Below are 19,866 nucleotides of genomic sequence, written 5' to 3'. Positions count from 1 at the left end.
GACAAATTATATGTTTAGACAATAATCACCCTACAGATATTTCAACTGAAAGTTACGGCCTGCGTATGGTAGTGCTGCAACAATATACCGGTTTATCGGTATATATCGCAATACGCAATCTGCATATTGTATTGCGATACGATTTTCCTCATACCGGTATGAAAATTCTACAAAAAGTCATTCACATTTCGTCCAGAAAAGTCATCCGAAATAATGATATCAATTTAAGCAAAACAAATCGGTGTTAAGTAAACTAAACTGTTACGTAAAAATAGCATTCTAAAAAGTCTAGTTTACGGAGAAGCGTTGTTACATGGGAGTCAGCAAGAATAGTTGAACTGTAAACTGAGCAATAAATATGCTTTACCAGTTTGAATAAAATAATGACTTGGTAATATTGAATTTGCAGCATATTTATAATCAATTAATGTTAATGTCCCAGAGATTTATTGTATACACTATACAGTACACAATTGCACAGCATGTTTAATGGGAATATACAATGGACAAAATGACAATACTAATCTTGCATAACAAAATGCTTTGTAAAGCCAAGCAACAAGTTAATCGTGTTTATAAAGCATTTTATAAAAAGGCTAGAATTGCCAATAGGATATAACTAGAATATAACATGCAATACAAAAGTTATGTTCATGTAATTAAGTTGGTTTTGGTGATTAGCTGGCGAATTATAATTCTGGTACAAGTTAGCAATATATTGCAATATATTGCAATACGGGTTTTTTAACTGACAATATATTGCAATACGGTTTTTGGCGTATTGTTGCAGCACTAGCGTATGGTGCTTTTATTGTTTAAATTTAAGCAGTCTTGGCCGTAATCCGCTCGACCGTTGACCGGGTCGAGTGATTTTTGCGTCGGTCGAGTGAAAATTCTAAGCCGGTAGCCCGATGGGTCGAGTGCTTTTTTCGTGTCCGAACTTAGTAACGAGTCCGAAATAGCTTCATATAGACGCTTATTCAAGACTGCATTGGTTATTTCCCTTGAGCACTTATTGATTAGACGCGTATTGAACAGTGTTGTAAGTCGATCTCGCAAGACGCTATAACAATTATTATTACTTGGTGGAGAACTTGCGGCGATACTTTTATTTTAATGTATTTTCTGTGTCATTTTGGGGGCACATCGCACAAACGTCAACCGCAAAATGAGAATGAAGGTAGCAACACAAAATATGAACAACAAAACGAAAATTCCAAATGTCATGGAAAAATAATCAGTCTTGGCTTCGTTTTGATGTCTCCAAGTATTGAGAAATTTGATTATGCGCCTGCATTGCTGACTTGCTGGTATGTGCATGTCATACATAATGTAAAAAAATATGCAATTAAATGTCATGCACTAACTTACAAGTATAGTTTTTTACAGATAAAGTTTATTTGTCAAGGAACAAATCCTGACAGTAAATTCAAAGGGGTATTATTCTGCATTTTAGATGCTGGTACAATCGTCAAATCGGCGACAAACCATATGTGGCTTACGCAATAGAACTACTGCTACAAATGTGGTTTTAGATTTAGAATACTCAGAAGTTTGGGCAGGAAAGTTGCCTCCTTGTGCTATGTCTTATGCACAGGTATTATTGCTAGTTTGACATTTTATTTACTTTATTCAGATATGTGTTTGGAAAATTTATATCATGTTATACAATTGGTTTTTTTTCAGGCCACCCACCTTAAGGAGCAAACATGATATGTCAGACCTGGATGTTAAAGACTCAGACAATGACCATGATGGAATGGAGATGTCAGGAGACCTTGTGTTATTTTTTTTGTAAGATATTAACTTTGAATAAAAACAGAATCAAGTGTTTATTTGTTTAATCTTTATTGTTCTATGTTTCATCAATAAAAACATAGTTACAAATGTAACAGAATTATGACTTTTAATTCGGGCTAGTTAAAATTGATTCGGGCTAGTGAATTTCAAAGCTGGAAGCCCAACCGGGCTAGTGCCTAAAAAAAATAATGCCAAGACTGTTTAAGCATTCAATCTTGATATTTTATCATCATACTTGTCCAGTATTGATTTAAGATAGGAAGATTTAAAAATGAAATTCATATCATTTTTGTTCCTTAAGTTTTTTCCTATTTCTAGCCCCTGTTTCATTATAATACTGATTCAGACAACTTGATTCAGCATTACTTGACTCTTATCAGTCATTTGGTGTGGCTAGGTCAGACAAAGGCATTGTGGTCTTACTTATCATTACCAGGAGTCATTGACTCCTGCTTTTGTCTGATTGTGGGACATAGATACCAACTGCATTATTTATAGTACACAGTCGGAAGGTAGATGTTTGAAATCAATAGATTGTCAGCCGTTTAATTTTTTTTCAGTCAGTTTTATTATTTTTTTATATAAATGTAGGCATTGAGTGTGGAAATAATTCACAATTCATTTCACAAAGAAACTAGAGTGTGAAGTTTTTACCCTGCCTGGTTTCAGTTTTCATCTCTCAATAGTATGCTTGTATGCTATACAATGTAATTTATCTTAGTTTGCATTTGTGTTGCAAGTTTTCATTTGTGTTGCAAGGCAATTTTTAGTATAATACTGATTGGCTGATATTTTTAATTGGGCTCACTTGATAGTAACAGTGTAGTGGTTTTTTATATTAAATAATCATTTAGATACTTGGTTGACAGGATAGCTGCCAAGTTTATAGAGCCATTTACAAGCTCAAATATCACATTTAATGGTGGTCAAGTTGTAAAACCTGACAGTTTATGAGTAGAAGCCCTTGTCAGAGAGCTAATGATCTGAGGAGAGGATATAACTGGGGCAGTTAGCTGCTGGCGTGAGTGTTGAAGGCTTCATTGGTGTCAGACTGTGTGCACGATGATGGATCAGCTCCCAGGGGTGTCTGAGGTCAACAGCATGGTAATGACCTTCAAGTCAGCTAACTCTCCAGCTGTTTTGGTGACCTGGCTACAGTGTCTAAAAGTCGGTACTCAAAGGCTTGTTTCAATTTTGTGTTATGGGCTTGCAGCAAAAATTTAATGGTCACTCATTCTAATTGTTTGGAATGGCACAATCCTTGCTTCAAGACCAGTTTCAATTTTAAATTATCAGTTAAGGCTTGTGGTCCATTATAAAGTTATGGTTTCGTATGTTCATATGATCGAATGACACATGTTTTGCTCCAACTGCTTGAAATTTGCTTTCCTTCAATTTTGTTTTCAAGTTTTACATGGCTGATCATAAACTCAATGGTCCTCATGTTATTTCAATGGCATGGCAATTCTTTCCCCATGCTTTATGTTTTCTGGTCTAATTATAAGTAAATTGTCATTCACTGATAAAATAAATCCAAATGCATGTGAAAAAGATCTAAAAAATGTATAATTATTGCAAATTACTTTTTATCACTATTGTATTGTATGCTATTGTTTTTTTTGTCCTTGATAAAAGTTTTTTTAAGAGCATCACAATTTAAATGACGGCATTATTGTTTTTATGATCAAGTTTCAAAGATCAGTTTCCAAGTAAAAGCGAGGCAGTTGGATTTACACTTTACTTCCTGTATTGATAGGAAGATAATCATACATATGGAAAGTCATGATATTGTTCTTTTTAGCTCACCTGAGCACAACGTGCTCATGGTGAGCTATTGTGATCGCCTTTTGTGTGTTGTGCGTCCGTCATCAACATTTGCCTTGTGAACACTCTAGAGGCCACATTTATTGTCCGATTTTCATGAAACTTGGTCAGAACATTTGTACCAATGATACCTCGACGTGTTCGAAACTGGGTCATGCTGGGTCAAAAACTAGGTCTTTTAGTAAAAAAAAAAGAAAAACATTGTGAACACTGTAGAAGTCACATTTGATGCCCAATCTTCATGTAACTTTGTCAAAATGTTTGTCTTAATGATATGTTGGTTGAGGTAAAAAAAATGGTTTCGGTCCATTGAAAAACATGGCCGCCAGGGGGCAAGGCAGTATTCCTTATATGGCTATAGAGAAACCTTGTGAACACTCTAGAAGTCACAATTTTTGCCCAATCATCATGAAACTTGGTCAAAATATTGGTTTCATTGATATCTCGGACGAGTTTGAAAATGGTCCAGATCGGTGAAAAAACATGGCTGCCAGGGGGCGGGGCAGTTTTCTCTATATGTATATAGTGAAAACATGTGAACACTCTAGAAGTCACATATTTGGTCCAATCTTCATAAAATTTGGTCAGAACATTTGTTTTCTGGGTACGACGGTTGAGTTTGAAAATGCTTTGGATCGGTAAAAAAACATGGTCGCCAGGGGGCAGGGCAGTTTTGCTTATATGGCTATAGTTAAACCTTGTTAACACTCTAGGAGTCACATTTATTGTCCAATCGTCATGACACTTGGTCTGAACATTTGTTTTTAGCTCTCCTGAGCACAACGTGCTTATGGTGAGCTTTTGGGATCGCCTTTTGTCCGTCGTGCGTCGTCAACATTTTACCATGTGAGCACTCTAGAGGCCACATTTCTTATCCGATCTTCATGAAGCTTGGTCAGAACATTCAATTTTGTCCCGATGATACCTCGACTGAGTTCGAAACTGGGTCATGCTGGGTCAAAAACTAGGTCACAAGGTAAAAAAATAGAAAAACCTTGTGAACACTGTAGAAGTCGCATTTGATGCCCAATCTTCATGTAAATTTTGCCAAAATGTTTGTCTAAATGATATGGGGGTTGTGTTCAAAAATTGTTCTGGTCCGTTGAAAAACATGGCCACCAGGAGCGGGGCAGTATTCCTTGTAGGGCTATATAGAAAGCTTGTGAACACTCTAGAAGTCACAATTTTTGCCCAATCATCATGAATCTTGGTCAAAACATTGGTTTTATTGATATCTCGGATGAGTTCAAAAATGGTCCAGATAGGTGAAAAAACATGGCAGCCAGGGGGCGGGGCAGTTTTCTCTATATGTTTTTAGTGAAAACATTTGAACACTCTAGAAGTCACATTTTTGGTCCAATCTTCATGAAATTTGGTCGAACATTTGTTTCCTGGATCCGACGGTTGAGTTTGAAAATGGTTCAGATCGGTAAAAAAACATGGCTGCCAGGGGGGTCTTTTTCCTTATATTTATATAGTAAAAAAGCTTGTGAACACTCTGGAAGTCACATTTTTTGCCTAATCATCATGAAATTTGGTCAAAACATTGGTTATGTGGATATCTCGAACGAGTTTGAAAATAGTCGTGAACATTTGAAAAACATGGCCATAATAACAGAGGATTATATATAAAGACAACATATCTTTTATAACCTTAACACAGAGACAAAAAATCAAATTATGCAATGAAACACATCTATATCTTCAAATGAAATGAGTCCTAAAAGCACCTTTTGTAACATCAGGCAATTTTAAACACTCCATTAAATGACATGCGTTCTTCTCCCATTAAAACGAAAAACTGCGCTTCATTTCCATAATTCGATGCGCTTCATTACGCAATGCAATGCCCGTTGCATAAATCTTATATAAGATAAACTACTCATACACAAATTACCCGGTATGTGTTTGCTCTTACTCGACTTATGAGATCGTACATGAAAAAAAATCGAGGTAGATCGATCCATGCGTCGTCGCGGTAATGTTTGTCAAAGTTATTGTTGTCATGAAAACTCGTTGATTTACAACGCAAAACGTCTTATTTGAACTGATGCGAATTAATTAAATCATATTTGTCAACTTCGCTTTTGCTTTATTTTGATAATTTAATCCAAAGTTTATTGTTAGCAAGTGTTTTTTTTTACCGGAATTGTAAACAAGGAGTCAGTTAAAGTCTTCCGAAAATGTGCAGTCTGTGTGAATTGACAGTTTGACGTCATCAAAGGAAAGCCGCTTTCTGTCGGAAGCAATAAAGCGACAAATTTCGCGCCGAAAAAATTGGCTTCCTTTGTCTAGCAATCAACATGCCGAACCAATCGTGTGTTTGTTTCTCAATTGCAATCCTCCAATTTAATAAAAGCACGTGCATAGCTCCGCCTTCGAATCTTTTGCCGAGAACGGAGGCGGAGTTTAATGGTTAATTGAGCTAGTGTTTTACGCAAGTTGAGTTCCGATTTGCCGAAATTACTCGGCCCTAAGCATTGAAACGACAAAATAATACATTTATCAATGATTTTCCGAGATATACCGATTTGTTCCGATTTCCAAACTTTCTGTACAGTTCCTATAAACTATGGCGGACGTGTTTACAAAATTCCTAAACACATATATCGTAAATAATGGCAGTGTTTTATTGGATTATTTATACTAATTATCAAATACTTTTTTATCTACTATAATATCGGGTTTGTTTAATATAATTAACATGTTAAACAATATAGTTGCGTCACAGACTCGGAAATAAATTTTGATGGGGTCGACATTTTACTGACGCTGATTTTCTTATTGTCTGTAATTTTTACCCGAAATAAATTTTGAGAAGTGCCCATAAAAGGACTGGTACATAATGTGTCACATTGAAAAATATCCCGATCTCTGCAATATATGTGAACCAATCGTTGATTGTACTTACTTGATTTTATTCGCAACCGTACTCAAACCGGATCGTTTTTTTTTTCTCGTTTCGCTCGTTTTGCAGTGCGGTCGGGAATAAAATATTTAAAAAAAAGACGATTTTCCGATTTTATTTTTTTTCCCTTTTTCCAAAAATTAGGGTCGGCGGTTTTGTAAACCAAGAAATATAAAAGTCGTGGCCTAACTATCACAAAGTCCCAGTGTATATTATGAATATCAAGAAGAAAAAGTAGAGATATGTACGTAAAAATATCCTTTACAGCTTAGGCAACAACTGTTGTCAAAATTCAATTATATTGATCAATAAAAAATAGATTGAAATATTCTCCAACTTTACTGTTGAACATTTATCGACAAAAAACTATCGTGTCTACATGTACACAATTCATATCACAGATATACTTTGTTCAAGAATTAAAGAGATAGAGAAAATGTACTTAAAACCAACTATTTGCGATACTTATGATATTAAATGCAGCTTGTATTTGAGAATAAATTTCACAATTAAAATGCATTTTAGTTTTGCATTGGTTGTAAATAAAGAGTAGAAGCGTAGAGGAATTGTTTACAAACAACACTTACAAATGTGAATAATTAACAAAAATTAACTCTTAAATGAAGTATGAAATTTCATTTTAAATCATAAATACAGATTGATATACAAAAGTCATGTAGGCCTACATGGATGATATGTGAAATACAGTATTATGTGAAAGTCAGAAATACCATTATTCTAAATAATTTTATATACAGACATACGTCATGTATGATATGTGAAATGCAGTATTACTTGAAAATCAGAGTATCATTGTTCTAAATAACTTTGAATGGAAAAACAGTGATAACGCATTTTAATAATAGAGCACACTTAGTCTGTACTACCGCCTGTCTGCTCAGCACTCGGCCTCTTTTGAAGATTTTACACTAAATAATCGAACTATAAAGCGCAAGTTTAAGGCTCTATAAAGGTGACAAATCCAATTATTATGCATATCAACCGGTCTGATTTTTACCAGATTTCAGTTACTCTTGCATAAAAACTGCTAATAAAACAGCTTAGGTACAACGTTGTCAAGAATTATGGAAGATAAACCCGTTTCATAATTGGAAGAAATGTTTACATTTTTGCAACTAACGTGATGTGTAGCCTCAGAGCGGTGACATATGCTAAAAATAGCCGAAAGAAAATTAAATTTTAATTCTATTTTAAACAACTTTTAACCAGCAGAAAGTAACTTATTAGATCACTACAAACGTTTTAACCATTTAGAAAAGACCTACTTTGTGAATGATACCGGAAAACGTTGAAAATCATCGTTATTTTTTTGGTCACCTGAGTCACCTTCACTTTCTCTTTTCCGAGTAAACAGCGATGTAAATAAACTGATTGTTTGTAAACACAATTGACTTGGAGGACACTTTATTTTGAGCTCAAAACAAGTTGTATTTCTCATTTTTTATTGTAGTGTCCAATATCATATATATATTGTTTTTTGATAACCTTTATAAATAAAATATGAAAAAAATATTAAAAAATCGGTAAGTAATTACGGATCTTCACCTTTATAGAGCCTTTAAGTATGTACGCCCGTCTGTATGAAGTACTTTTATTATTTTGAACTCCACCTTCCCAGAATAGTTTAGTTCCTTTGGGTCTCAGGTGAGCGCCTTAGGGCCCATGGCCCTCTTGTTCATGAGAGTGGTTTCAAATTTTTAAGGAAACAGATTTTTGATTGGTTAGTTTTATTTTCCCCATCAAGTGTACACTATTTACTTTTGTTCTTTGTAATAAAGGAAATAGGTGTCTAACATTCATTTTATCTCCTGCGCTATGAAATCCTGTTTACATGATTTCCACCACATCCTACTGAGTCTCCTATCAGTTTTGCGTGATTTATTTTTACATTCAGACACAATGTCTTTGTTCCTTTGTTTTGAAAGAAAAAGTTGTTCATATTTAGCTCCCCTGTTTACTCCTTTGTGCCACCAACTTGACATGATTCATAGCATACCAGACATTATTGACAAATTAACCCCACGTAAGTGGATACAAAGACCACAAAATATTGGAAGTTGGGGAAATAGAATTATTGAAGTCTTTTTTGCCACCACTGGCTTAATTATTTTGAAGTATTTCTTAGTGGATGAAAAAGACAGGTTTGGCAGAGTGACCCACTTTCATGAGGGTATCATTATAACAACCTGATTAATATGATATCTGTATTATAAGGCTGATGGCCTTCCAAGCAGGAGATAATAATGCTGTATCTCTTAGAGCTCTTTTTGTTGATTAAATAATACATTATCTGAAGTTCAACATGCTGGAAACTAGTATGTTTTAATATTAAAGAAGTTTCTGCTTAATGTCTTGTATTTATTTTAGTTTGACTTCAGAAAAGCTATTTATTAACTATGTTTTCAACAAGGGTAAACATCCTGGTTATTACTTTGGTGTGTGATGGGCGGGCGGTTGGGAGGCTTAAACAGGTGTGTTTATGGATGATATTGAGTTTATTTGCTTTGATGGTCTTTGTGACAATTAGGATATAGAAAGTTTACATAGAGCACAAGCTTTATATTGTATTTGGTACCAGTCGATTCAAGGTCACCATTACTCACTAGTTTCCCTTCAATTACTGCTGAGTTCCAATGGAGATGTTGTACTGAAATTTTGTATGTAGGAAGCTTACATTAAGATCCAGCTTGGGATTGCATTTGGGCATGTAAACTCATGTTCTAATATCTAAAATATTGAAAACCTGTTTTCTCATGTTTCTTGGTAATATTCTCTTGATTATATTGAGACAAGAGAAAAGAAAGCTTTGTTAAATTAATGGACCCTCAGTGGTAAATATAAGCAATTAGTGTGTAATACTCCAGTGTACTTCATTGTTATAGGCTATAGCTTGTAAACTGTATAGATGTTATAATCTTTTAGGAATGACACCTTCATATTCAACTTCTTCAAATATACTTCGTACTCTGTGCTTGATTTCTTATTAAAAACAAAGATTTTTTTACCACACTGCAAAAGAGCATTTTATATATTAATAACAAGGCATCATATATGTTTATTCAGTGTTTAATGCATTTAAAACGTTAGATAAAATATAAATTATCAACTGCATAGGACTTGAAGTGACTTTTTTTATGAAAGAAATTTACTGGCTTTAAGTCGAAGCAACTTTTATTTTTCGCTTTTTTTTAAATTTGATATTGTTTGTACACAAAAACATGTTATTAAATAACATGTTGACGGCAGCTATTGCAAAAACCTTGTTAATTCTTCTATTTATATAGGATTTTCACCCTATGTAACTCCATTGAATACTTTTGGGCCATCTACAATACATTTAATTGTTGAATTGTTTTTGATTATGTAATATTTTGGTCAAAAGTGGGTACATTGTGACATGGCTTAAATGGTTTTCAAGTTTAGTATCTAAGGCCACAACAAATTGATTAAATGTTCGATAGATTCGCCGCACCTAAAAATCTTAAAACCGAATAAAAATATTTTAATTTTTATTTTGCGCCCGCAGCAAAAAATTTGCTGCGCACCTATTTATTAAATGATTTAGTTTTATTTAGCCTACGTATTTTACGACATAGGCCTAGAGTGTTATAACACAGCGTTATTAGATTGGTTTATGGTTAAAACAAATGGCAGCGTTTGTCTGTCTTGTCATGTCGGCAAAAGACACAAATGGAAATGTTAATTTTCCCACGGGGCAATTAGTCATTGCATCAAAGATGATTTGAGTTATTTTATAATTTCAACCGCATCTACATCAGGATGTGAAAAGGAGTGTTGAACTGGACGAAAAAATGTCGAGTATAATATAAATTGTACGAGCCACCTATCTACTAGTTCAAACTGTTGATGGCTAAGTGCAAGGTGTACATTATGCCCCTAAAACATGAATTTAACATAAGTAAGAAAGTGAAGAAACTTTCTGGACCTAAACAACTTTACTGGCATTTGATTGACTTTTTTTATATTAAGATACAAAACTTTAACTACCCATTTCTTATTTTTCTTTCATTAGGAAGTTATGTTTTTTTTACTTTACAAAACTTAAACTTCTCATTTCTAATTTTAACAGTGCTAAAATAGCGAAAGTAATGCATTTAGTATTGTATAATACCATAACCTATGATATTTAGAACTAATACAAATTTGAGATATTTTGTATCAGTGTTTTTGCCCCAAATTACAGACTCGTATAGGCTGTGTCCAAATTGAAAATTGTAATAAAGCTGTTTCTCAAAAAGTAACTTTTATTCTTATAAGTCTCGCCAACATTTCCAAAAAATATGTCAATTTTGTTAAATAAACTCAATTGGTTGATTGAGTTTATCATACAGCAGTTTAATGCCCTAGCACTTTATAATATACATTTTAGAAAGCAGTTAAACATGCACTTATTAACAATTGGTATACTGTTATCTATAATAATAATGATTCAATATTCTCAATTTCATGGTTTAACGCACGTTATCCCCAATCAAAAAGGCACATGCTGTAAAATATGACGCGAAGAAAAATCACTGCTTATGCTTGATATTTATTGTATTATTTATTGTGTCATGTTATTAAACCATCATTGACAGAATACTGAGCTTCTTATATAACTTTGATAATGAAACCTACATGTACAATGTTAAATTTAAGTAATAACTACCTAATGTGAGTAAGCAGAACAGCTATTAGAGACTGTTTTTATTTATTTTTACAAACATTTGATAAGAGCTTAAACTCAATTATTACTTCTAAATGATCTTGTACTGGTATTTTGCAGATATCATGCATTTGTTTGGCAAAATATATCAATTTACATTGACAATACATAATGTGTTTTTTATATTTCGCTCGCCTGTGATTTAACAAAAAATAAAATAAAAATATATTTATTTTTATTTCCCTCGTTCGCTCGTCCATTTTTGGGAAGCAAAAAATCCGTAGAACAAATCATCAATTTGTTGTGGCCTAAGTGATAAAGGGTTAAATACGTATCTAAGTGGTAAAGGGTTAAATACGTATCTGAGTTGTAAAGGTTTAAATACGTATCTAAGTGGTAAAGGGTTAATGATTCTGTTCATGGGAAACAGCTTAGGGACGTCATTATAGCTCCACTTTTGAAAACAGGGTGGCCATTGATCAGTTTCTGTAATTGTGGAGTTTTAGATTTCAGTTGTGGTGTAGTCAGTGGGACTAATGTCTGTATATGTTATATACTTTGTTTGGAATGAGATAATGTTGTTGTCTGCTAATTTATTGAATATTAGTGCTGCAACAATATACCGGTATATCGGTATATATCGCAATACGCAATCCGCATATTGTATTGCGATACGATTTTCATCATACCGGTACGAAAATTTTACAAAAATTCATCCACATTTCGTCCAGAAAAGCCATCAATAATAATGATATGGAAGGTAAACAAAACAAAGCGGTGTTTAGTAAAAATAAATTGTTACGTAAAAATAGCATTTTAAAAAGTCTTGTATACGGAGTAGCGTTGTTACATGGGAGAATTTGTTTGATGCTTTTGAACAAATTATCATTGAATAAATAACGCACAACTGTTAATGTTTCGTTCCATTCTGAAATGAGCAATATTAAATTTGTAATCAGAATTTTGGGAACACGCTTCCGAATTTTAATGCTTATGCAACAATAAACAAGAATATCAGTGAAATTGAAGGATGCTCCCAGATGATGCGCTTTGTCAATCTTTGTGTTAATAACCACCCTAAACAATCTATTATTAGCCTTGGTGACCTTGACCTTGACCCCAAGGACCTCAAACCTCGTCAAAAAGTAGAGGTCCATCCAAGGTGCGTACATGCCAAATATGAAAGAAATCGATAAAGAATTGAAGGTGCTATGAGAAACTGTAACAAAAGTGTGACAGAAAAATCTATTGTCAGCCCCAGTGACCTTGACCTTGACCCCAGTGACCTAAAACCTTCATAAAAAGGTAGAGGTCCATGCAAGGTACGAACATGTCAAATATGAAAGAGATCGGTAAAGAATTGAAGGTGCTATGAGAAACTGTAACAAAAGTGTGACAGAAAAATCTATTATAAGCCTCGGTGACCTTGACCCCAGTGACCTCAAACCTCATCAAAAGGTAGAGGTCCATGCAAGGTACGTACATGCCAAACATGAAAGAGACTTTTAAAGAATTGAAGGTGCTACGAGAAACTGTAACACGAGTGACAGAAAAATCTATTATTAGCCTCAGTGACCTTGACCCCAGTGACCTCAAACCTCATCAAAAGGTAGAGGCAATGCAAGGTACGTACATGCCAAATATGAAAGAGATCGGTCAAGTATTGAAGGTGCTAAGAGAAACTGTAACAAAAGTGTGATGGAAAAATCTATTATTAGCCTCAGTGACCTTGACCTTGACCCCAGTGACCTCAAACCTCGTCAAAAGGTAGAGGTCCATGCAAGGTACGTACATGTCAAATATGAAAGAGATCGGTAAAGAATTGAAGGTGCTATGAGTAACTAACAAAAGTGTGACAGAAAAATCTATTATTAGCCTCAGTGACCTTGACCACAGTGACCTCAAACCTCATCAAAAGGTAGAGGTCCATGCAAAGTATTATCATGCCAAATATGAAAGAGATCGGTAAAGAATTGAAGGTGCTATGAGAAACTGAAACAAAAGTGTGACGGAAAAATATATTATTAGCCTCAGTGACCTTGACCTTGACCCCAGTGACCTCAAACCTATTCAAATGTAGAGGTCCATGCAAGGTACCTACATCAGAGCTCCAGATAAGGGTCGTATTTTCGTAATTACGAATTATTTTCAAGTCCATTATGTATTTATTTTAAAATCTTGTCGTACCATTAGAATTACAAAATCAAGTTACGAATATTATTTTTACATCGGTTCGTATCGATTTTTATTGAGTTCTTTTCGCGTATTAAAGATCTTTGCGGTGCTTATATAGAATGGTTATCGGGTTTGTTTAACAACGCGCATTTTTTCCAATAAAAGCGGCGTATACAGTCTATCTGTCACAAAACAATGGCGGCGCCTAGAGAGCGTCCTAAAAAACTGCAAAGCGTCCAAAAACACGCTTTTAACATATTGTACGCAAAGTGAGCCGAAGTTAAATGTTTAGAAAGACATTATAGAAAAGATCTTATACGATGTTGTATGTTCAGTTGCCGACACAGTCGGAAAAGCTAAACAAAAACGCGACACGACGGGTCCAAACTTAAACACACAAAAAATATTGAACAAGTGGAAGGGACAAGTCCCGTGGCTAATTGTTGAAAAGATTGAAGGGGAGACCCGTTTTAAATGTGAAATATGTAAAAATTCATCTAAGGCATGCAATCTAAGCACAGTTTGGGCAAATGAAGGTATTGGAAAAATAAAATTGTATAATACTGAAAAGACACTGTTGAACTCGTATAAATAAAGTTGCTAGTATGTTTATTTTGATTTTTTTTGCATGAAAATAACCATTATTATTTATTTGTAGGTCATTTAGAAAAAATAAAAATTATTTATAAAACTTAGTAGTAACGTTAAAAATAAAATTTCAGAGTTAAGAATTCTTTTTGAAAATATGGAAGTAATTTAAGAATTTCACAAAAGCCAAATATGAAAGAGATCGGTAAAGTATTGAAGGTGCTATGAGAAACGGTAACAAAAGTGTGACGGAAGAAGGGAAGGAAGTAAGGAACTACAAACTAGCAACTATATGCTCCACTGAAAATATTTCGGGGAGCATAAAAATTATAAAATAAAAAGTGCATAATCCTTTGTCTCAATAAAAAGTGGTGAAAATTATGCAGACATGAAGAACGTTGCATGGAAAGTGTGGGTGTATTTTGTGTTGTATAAAAATGGGAACATCACGTCAGGCGATTTTGGCGTGTTCACATCTTTGAAAAGTAACAAATGCCAAAATGTATTTAATACTTAAGACAATTGGCGAATGTTTGTGTTTCTTGTTATTCTTGAGCACTTTTATAGTAAATACTTACCAGTTTGCTTTAAAACTGGAATATACGGGATTATCGGGTTATTGGCAAGTTATAATTCTGGTACAAGTTAGAAATATATTGTGATATATTGCAATACGGGTTTTTGAACTGACAATATATTGCAATACACTTTTTGGCGTATTGTTGCAGCACTATTGAATATTGTTATAGTTATACATTTTAATTTAGAAGTTGTTAGGTAGTGTTTGCTGCTATCACACAAAGATCTGTTATTTATAATACAGGCCTCAACGCCAGATTTCAATTTGCTACCAACTGTCAGTCGGTGTCATCCCATTATGTAATGACAATGCTTCATATGATTACATCAGCTCATACACAAGACTTATAAACATGTGCTTGTCATTATAATCATATCATGATGACATTGACAGTTTTTTATTTTGCACACTGATGTTTTTTCATGAATGCAAGAGTCAGCCAGTTGTGACCCTACAATCCACAGTATGATCTATTTGAACTGACTGACATGTTGTCTGTTACCATAATTTAGAAATGGGGTAGGGCATAAAAAACCTCCACGGTTCAATTGAGTAATGCCTTCACCATATTGCCAATAGCTTTTTGTCACTCCCAAGCTAGCAAGCTGTGAACTGTAGTGGCTAACTTTCAAGTATGATTGTATATATCTGATTCTGGCCTGGCATCATTTTGGTGTGTAATTAGATGAGCAGACTTCTTTCAATCCAGCCCAGCATCCGCATTGATTGATTCCTGTAGGGTGATTCCCATTCCTATAGGAATGTGTTAAACCAATGTTTTTGTTCATCCTTTAGTGCATATATTTCATAGCTAGTGCATGTTGTAAATAATGAAGTGTTCATTAGACATGCACTAGTTGGAAGAAGCCCGTCATCTGCTGATTGCAGACTGTCATTACAAGTTAAATATTGTTAAAGGGAATAACTATTAAATTATTCAATTCTTAAGAGAGAAAAAAGCAAAGTGTTACCAGTTAAAAAAAACGAAAAAAATGTTTGTTTCGATATAAATTTTTATAATAAAGCCTGTAAACAATAGGGAATTTTACTTCCTGAATTGATATCTTGACAGTGTTACAAATATATAATTATGTGATAAACAAACTCTTGTCTGTTTTTATGTCACAAAAAACAGTTTGCGTTTGTTTGTTGATGTGATAAGTTGGTTGGGGATCACAAAATACAAATGTTATTGCTTTGATGGTTGTTAACTGGAAATTCAAGTATCTAGGTCATGATTGATTTTTATGTCCTGAAGAAAACATAATATTGCCATTTAACATGGTATGCTTATTAACTCAAGTTAGGACATATGGCACACAACTTGTGTATGTTAGTTTTTAGCCGGATTTTTTTCGAAAAAATCTCGGCTTATAGATTGATGTTGTCGGGCGGGGCGGGCGGGCGGGGTGGCGGCGTGCTCGAAAATGTTAAAGTTCTTATTTCATGGTATAACTTTGGTATGCTTGGACCTAGAGTCTTCAAACTTGACATGAAGGTTGGCCAGGATTAACAGATGACCACTGGTCATTTCAAGGTCATTCATTTGAAGGTCAAGGTCACTGTGACCTTCAATATAAAAAATGTTAAAGTTGTTATAACTTTGGTATGCTTGGACCTAGAGTCTTGAAACTTGACATGAAGGTTGGCCATAACTAGTTAGTAACCACTGGTCATTTCAAGGTCATTCATTTGAAGGTCAAGGTCACTGTGACCTTGAATGTAAAAATGTTAAAGTTCTTATTTCATGGTATAACTTTGGTATGCTTGGACCTAGAGTCTTCAAACTTGACATGAAGGTTGGCCAGGATTAACAGATGACCACTGGTCATTTCAAGGTCATTCATTTGAAGGTGAAGGTCACTGTGACCTTCAATATAAAAATGTTAAAGTTGTTATAACTTTGGTATGCTTGGACCTAGAGTCTTGAAACTTGACATGAAGGTTGGCCAGAACTAGTAAGTAACCACTGGACATTTCAAGGTCATTCATTTGAAGGTCAAGGTCACTGTGACCTTGAATGTAAAAATGTTAAAGTTGTTATAACTTTGGTATGCTTGGACCTAGAGTCTTGAAACTTGACATGAAGGTTGGCCAGAACTAGTAAGTAACCACTGGACATTTCAAGGTCATTCATTTGAAGGTCAAGGTCACTGTGACCTTGAATGTAAAAATGTTAAAGTTCTTATTTCATGTTATAACTTTGGTATGCTTGTACCTAGAGTCTTCAAACTTGAAATAAAGATTGGCCAGTACTAGAAGATGACCACTGGTCATTTCAATGTCATTCATTTGAAGGTCAAGGTCACTGTGACCTTAAATGTTAAAATGTTAAAATTGTTATAACTTTGGTATGCTTGGACATAGAGTCTTCAAACTTGACATGAAGGTTTGCAAGCACACTTAGATGACCACTGGTCATTTCAAGGTCATTCATTCTAAGGTCAAGGTCACTGTGACCTTGAATGTAAAAATGTTAAAGTTCTTATAACTTTGGTAGGTAAAAATGTTAAAGTTCTTATTCCATGTTATAACTTTGGTATGCTTGTAATAATGAAATTGATGGAAACTTCAAACAATATGTTACTAATTTGCTAATAAAAAAATTGAGATCAAACTTTCCTAATTGTCAATTCAAGTTCATATTTGTGACCTTAAATGTTATTGTTGTTCATGTATATGCATGCATTCAAAACATAACACAAGGTTTGCTCATGCCTTGAAAAGTACTTACATTTCATTTTGACCTTTGAACAATATTTCAGTAATTTAAGTATTGCATTGACAAAAACACGAAAGGTACTTTCCTGTCATTTAAATCAAAAATCCGGCTTCAATGCGGTCATCTCCGACCGCGGAACTCTTGTTTAATACTGCGCTGCTGCAAAATACATTTTTAATGAAACCAGTGATTTGTTGTGAGTTTAGCCTTATGGATGTAACTAATATTTAGTGATGTGGGGAAATTTTGGTAATTTCAAAACTTATATGCGCCTCGCTCTGTGAATAGGGGGTTAAATGCATGTGTGTAGAATGTCGTCCCATTTTAGCATGTGCTGTCTGCACAGGCTAATCAGGGACAACACTTTCCGCTTTTATGGTATTTATACCCCCACAAAAGAAGTTTTGGGGGGTATATAGGAGTGAGCTTGTCTGTCGGTCGGTCCGTATTAAGTGTCCGCTCTCTAATTATGCCCCCCTTCGAAGAAGAGGGGGTATATTGCTTTGCTAATGTCAGTCTGTCTACCAGGTGGTTGTCAGACGATAACTCAAGAACGCTTGGGCCTAGGATCATGAAATATCATAGGCACATTGATCATGACTCGCAGATGACCCCTAATGATTTTGAGGTCACTAGGTCAAAGGTCAAGGTCACGGTGACCCGAAATAGTAAAATGGTTTTTGAATGATAACTCAAGAATGCATACGCCTAGGATCATGAAACTTCATGGGTAGATTGATCATGACTTGCAGATGACCCCTATTGATTTTGAGGTCACTTGGTCAAAGGTCAAGGTTACTGTGACCCAAAATAGTAAAATGGTTTTCGGATGATAACTCAAGAACGCATACGCCTAGAATCATGAAACTTCATAGGTAGATTGATCATGACTTGCAGATGACCCCTATTGATTTTGAGGTCACAAGGTCAAAGGTCAAGGTCACGGTGACCCAAAATAGTAAAATGATTTTCGGATGATAACTCAAGAACGCTTTTGCCTAGGATCATGACACTTCATAGGTACATTGATCGTGACCCGCAGATGACCCCTATTGATTTTCAGGTCACTAGGTCAAAGGTCAAGGTCACAGTGACAAAAATCGTATTCACACAATGGCTGCTTTTCGGATGATAACTCAAGAACGCATACGCCTAGAATCATGAAACTTCATAGGTAGATTGATCATGACTTGCAGATGACCCCTATTGATTTTGAGGTCACAAGGTCAAAGGTCAAGGTCATGGTGACCCGAAATATTAAAATGATTTTCGGATGATAACTCAAGAACGCTTTTGCCTAGGATCATGACACTTCATGGGTACATTGATCGTGACCCGCAGATGACCCCTATTGATTTTCAGGTCACTAGGTCAAAGGTCAAGGTCACAGTGACAAAAATCGTATTCACACAATGGCTGCCACTACAACGGACAGCCCATATGGGGGGCATGCATGTTTTACGAACAGCCCTTGTTCAAGTAGTATTCATCCGATCTTCACCAAACTTGGTCAGATGTTGTATCTAGATGATGTCTAGTTTTCAGTTAAAGATAGTCTCTTCTGAGCAAAAATCGAGTTGAGTCGGAAAGTGTAGTCCCTGGTTTGTCTGTGCAGACTGCACAGGCCAATCTGGGACGACACTGTAGGCACATGCATTAAACCCCCTTTTCACAGAGCGAGGCGCATATAAAATTGATTGGTGGATGGTGGAAGGTGGGGTTTAAAACTGTATACGATCATGTTCTAGAATAATTCAGTTACACACTCTTTGTCTGATCTCTTTATTTACCAAAATAGATCAGGGAACATGATGGAAATGCATGCAAGAATTAATGATGTTTTTCTTTTAGTTTGTAGCTTTAAGTAATTATAACAGAAATCCTTTTCCTTGACCTTGAACTAGATATGTTTTGACACCGCTTATGCAAAGTGACCTCCATAAAATCATCGTATCTCCACAGCCATTAACATCTGACCATGTAAAAGTCTTTCTCTACCAAATACTCAGAGGTAAGCATGTATGTTGATTTGTTTCTGTGATTAAATCTGTAACAAACATTTAATATACCAAACATTCCTGTTATCAATTGATGTGATTCTTCCACTTTCAGCTGATTTGCAGTTTTCAGCGCCTTGATTGCTTTACATAACAAATAATTCCACCAAACTTGTAAACATGTAAATATTAAATATTTATTTAAGTATAAATTCCTGGGAAACCTTTGAAAGGTATATGATGTATAAATCCAATTAACATTTTAATCATGTGGCACACCTGTACATTATTAAGCCTGTTATAGGATGCTAGTATGGTTTGTATATTTACAAATCTATTAAAATATTGTAAAGAAAGCCAACTACGATCTGGCATGGCTACAATTTAGAGGCTTGTTATGAATTCCTCAGAACACATCGGATTTGTAATTTAGGGTCATGAATAAGTAAGCTTCCATGTTCCAACTTAATTTGGCAACTAAAACATACTGTCTAGCCCAGGCTGGCACATCCTTCAATTTATTGGCCTTAGGCATGCATGTTCAGTTATGATTGGCCATGATTGGTGTACTCGTGTAGCTGTTTT

At 34.8% G+C, this 19,866-nt stretch overlaps 1 protein-coding gene across 1 annotated transcript in view; it reads left to right on the top strand.

Moving 5' to 3' along the window:
- The window catches only part of LOC127870046 (serine/threonine-protein kinase NLK-like), a 62,366-nt gene that overhangs the window by 24,616 nt on the left and 17,884 nt on the right, over positions 1-19,866 (top strand). Inside the window, exon 4 of the mRNA XM_052412709.1 lies at positions 19,189-19,295. Within this exon, the coding sequence (XP_052268669.1) occupies positions 19,189-19,295 (107 nt within the window). The remainder of the gene's footprint in view (positions 1-19,188; positions 19,296-19,866) is intronic.

This window comes from Dreissena polymorpha, chromosome 1, assembly GCF_020536995.1.
Source record: "Dreissena polymorpha isolate Duluth1 chromosome 1, UMN_Dpol_1.0, whole genome shotgun sequence".
Classification (NCBI taxonomy): Eukaryota; Metazoa; Mollusca; class Bivalvia; order Myida; family Dreissenidae; genus Dreissena; species Dreissena polymorpha.
The sequence above is the reverse complement of the archived record's forward strand: the minus strand, read 5'-3'. Positions and strand labels throughout refer to the sequence as shown.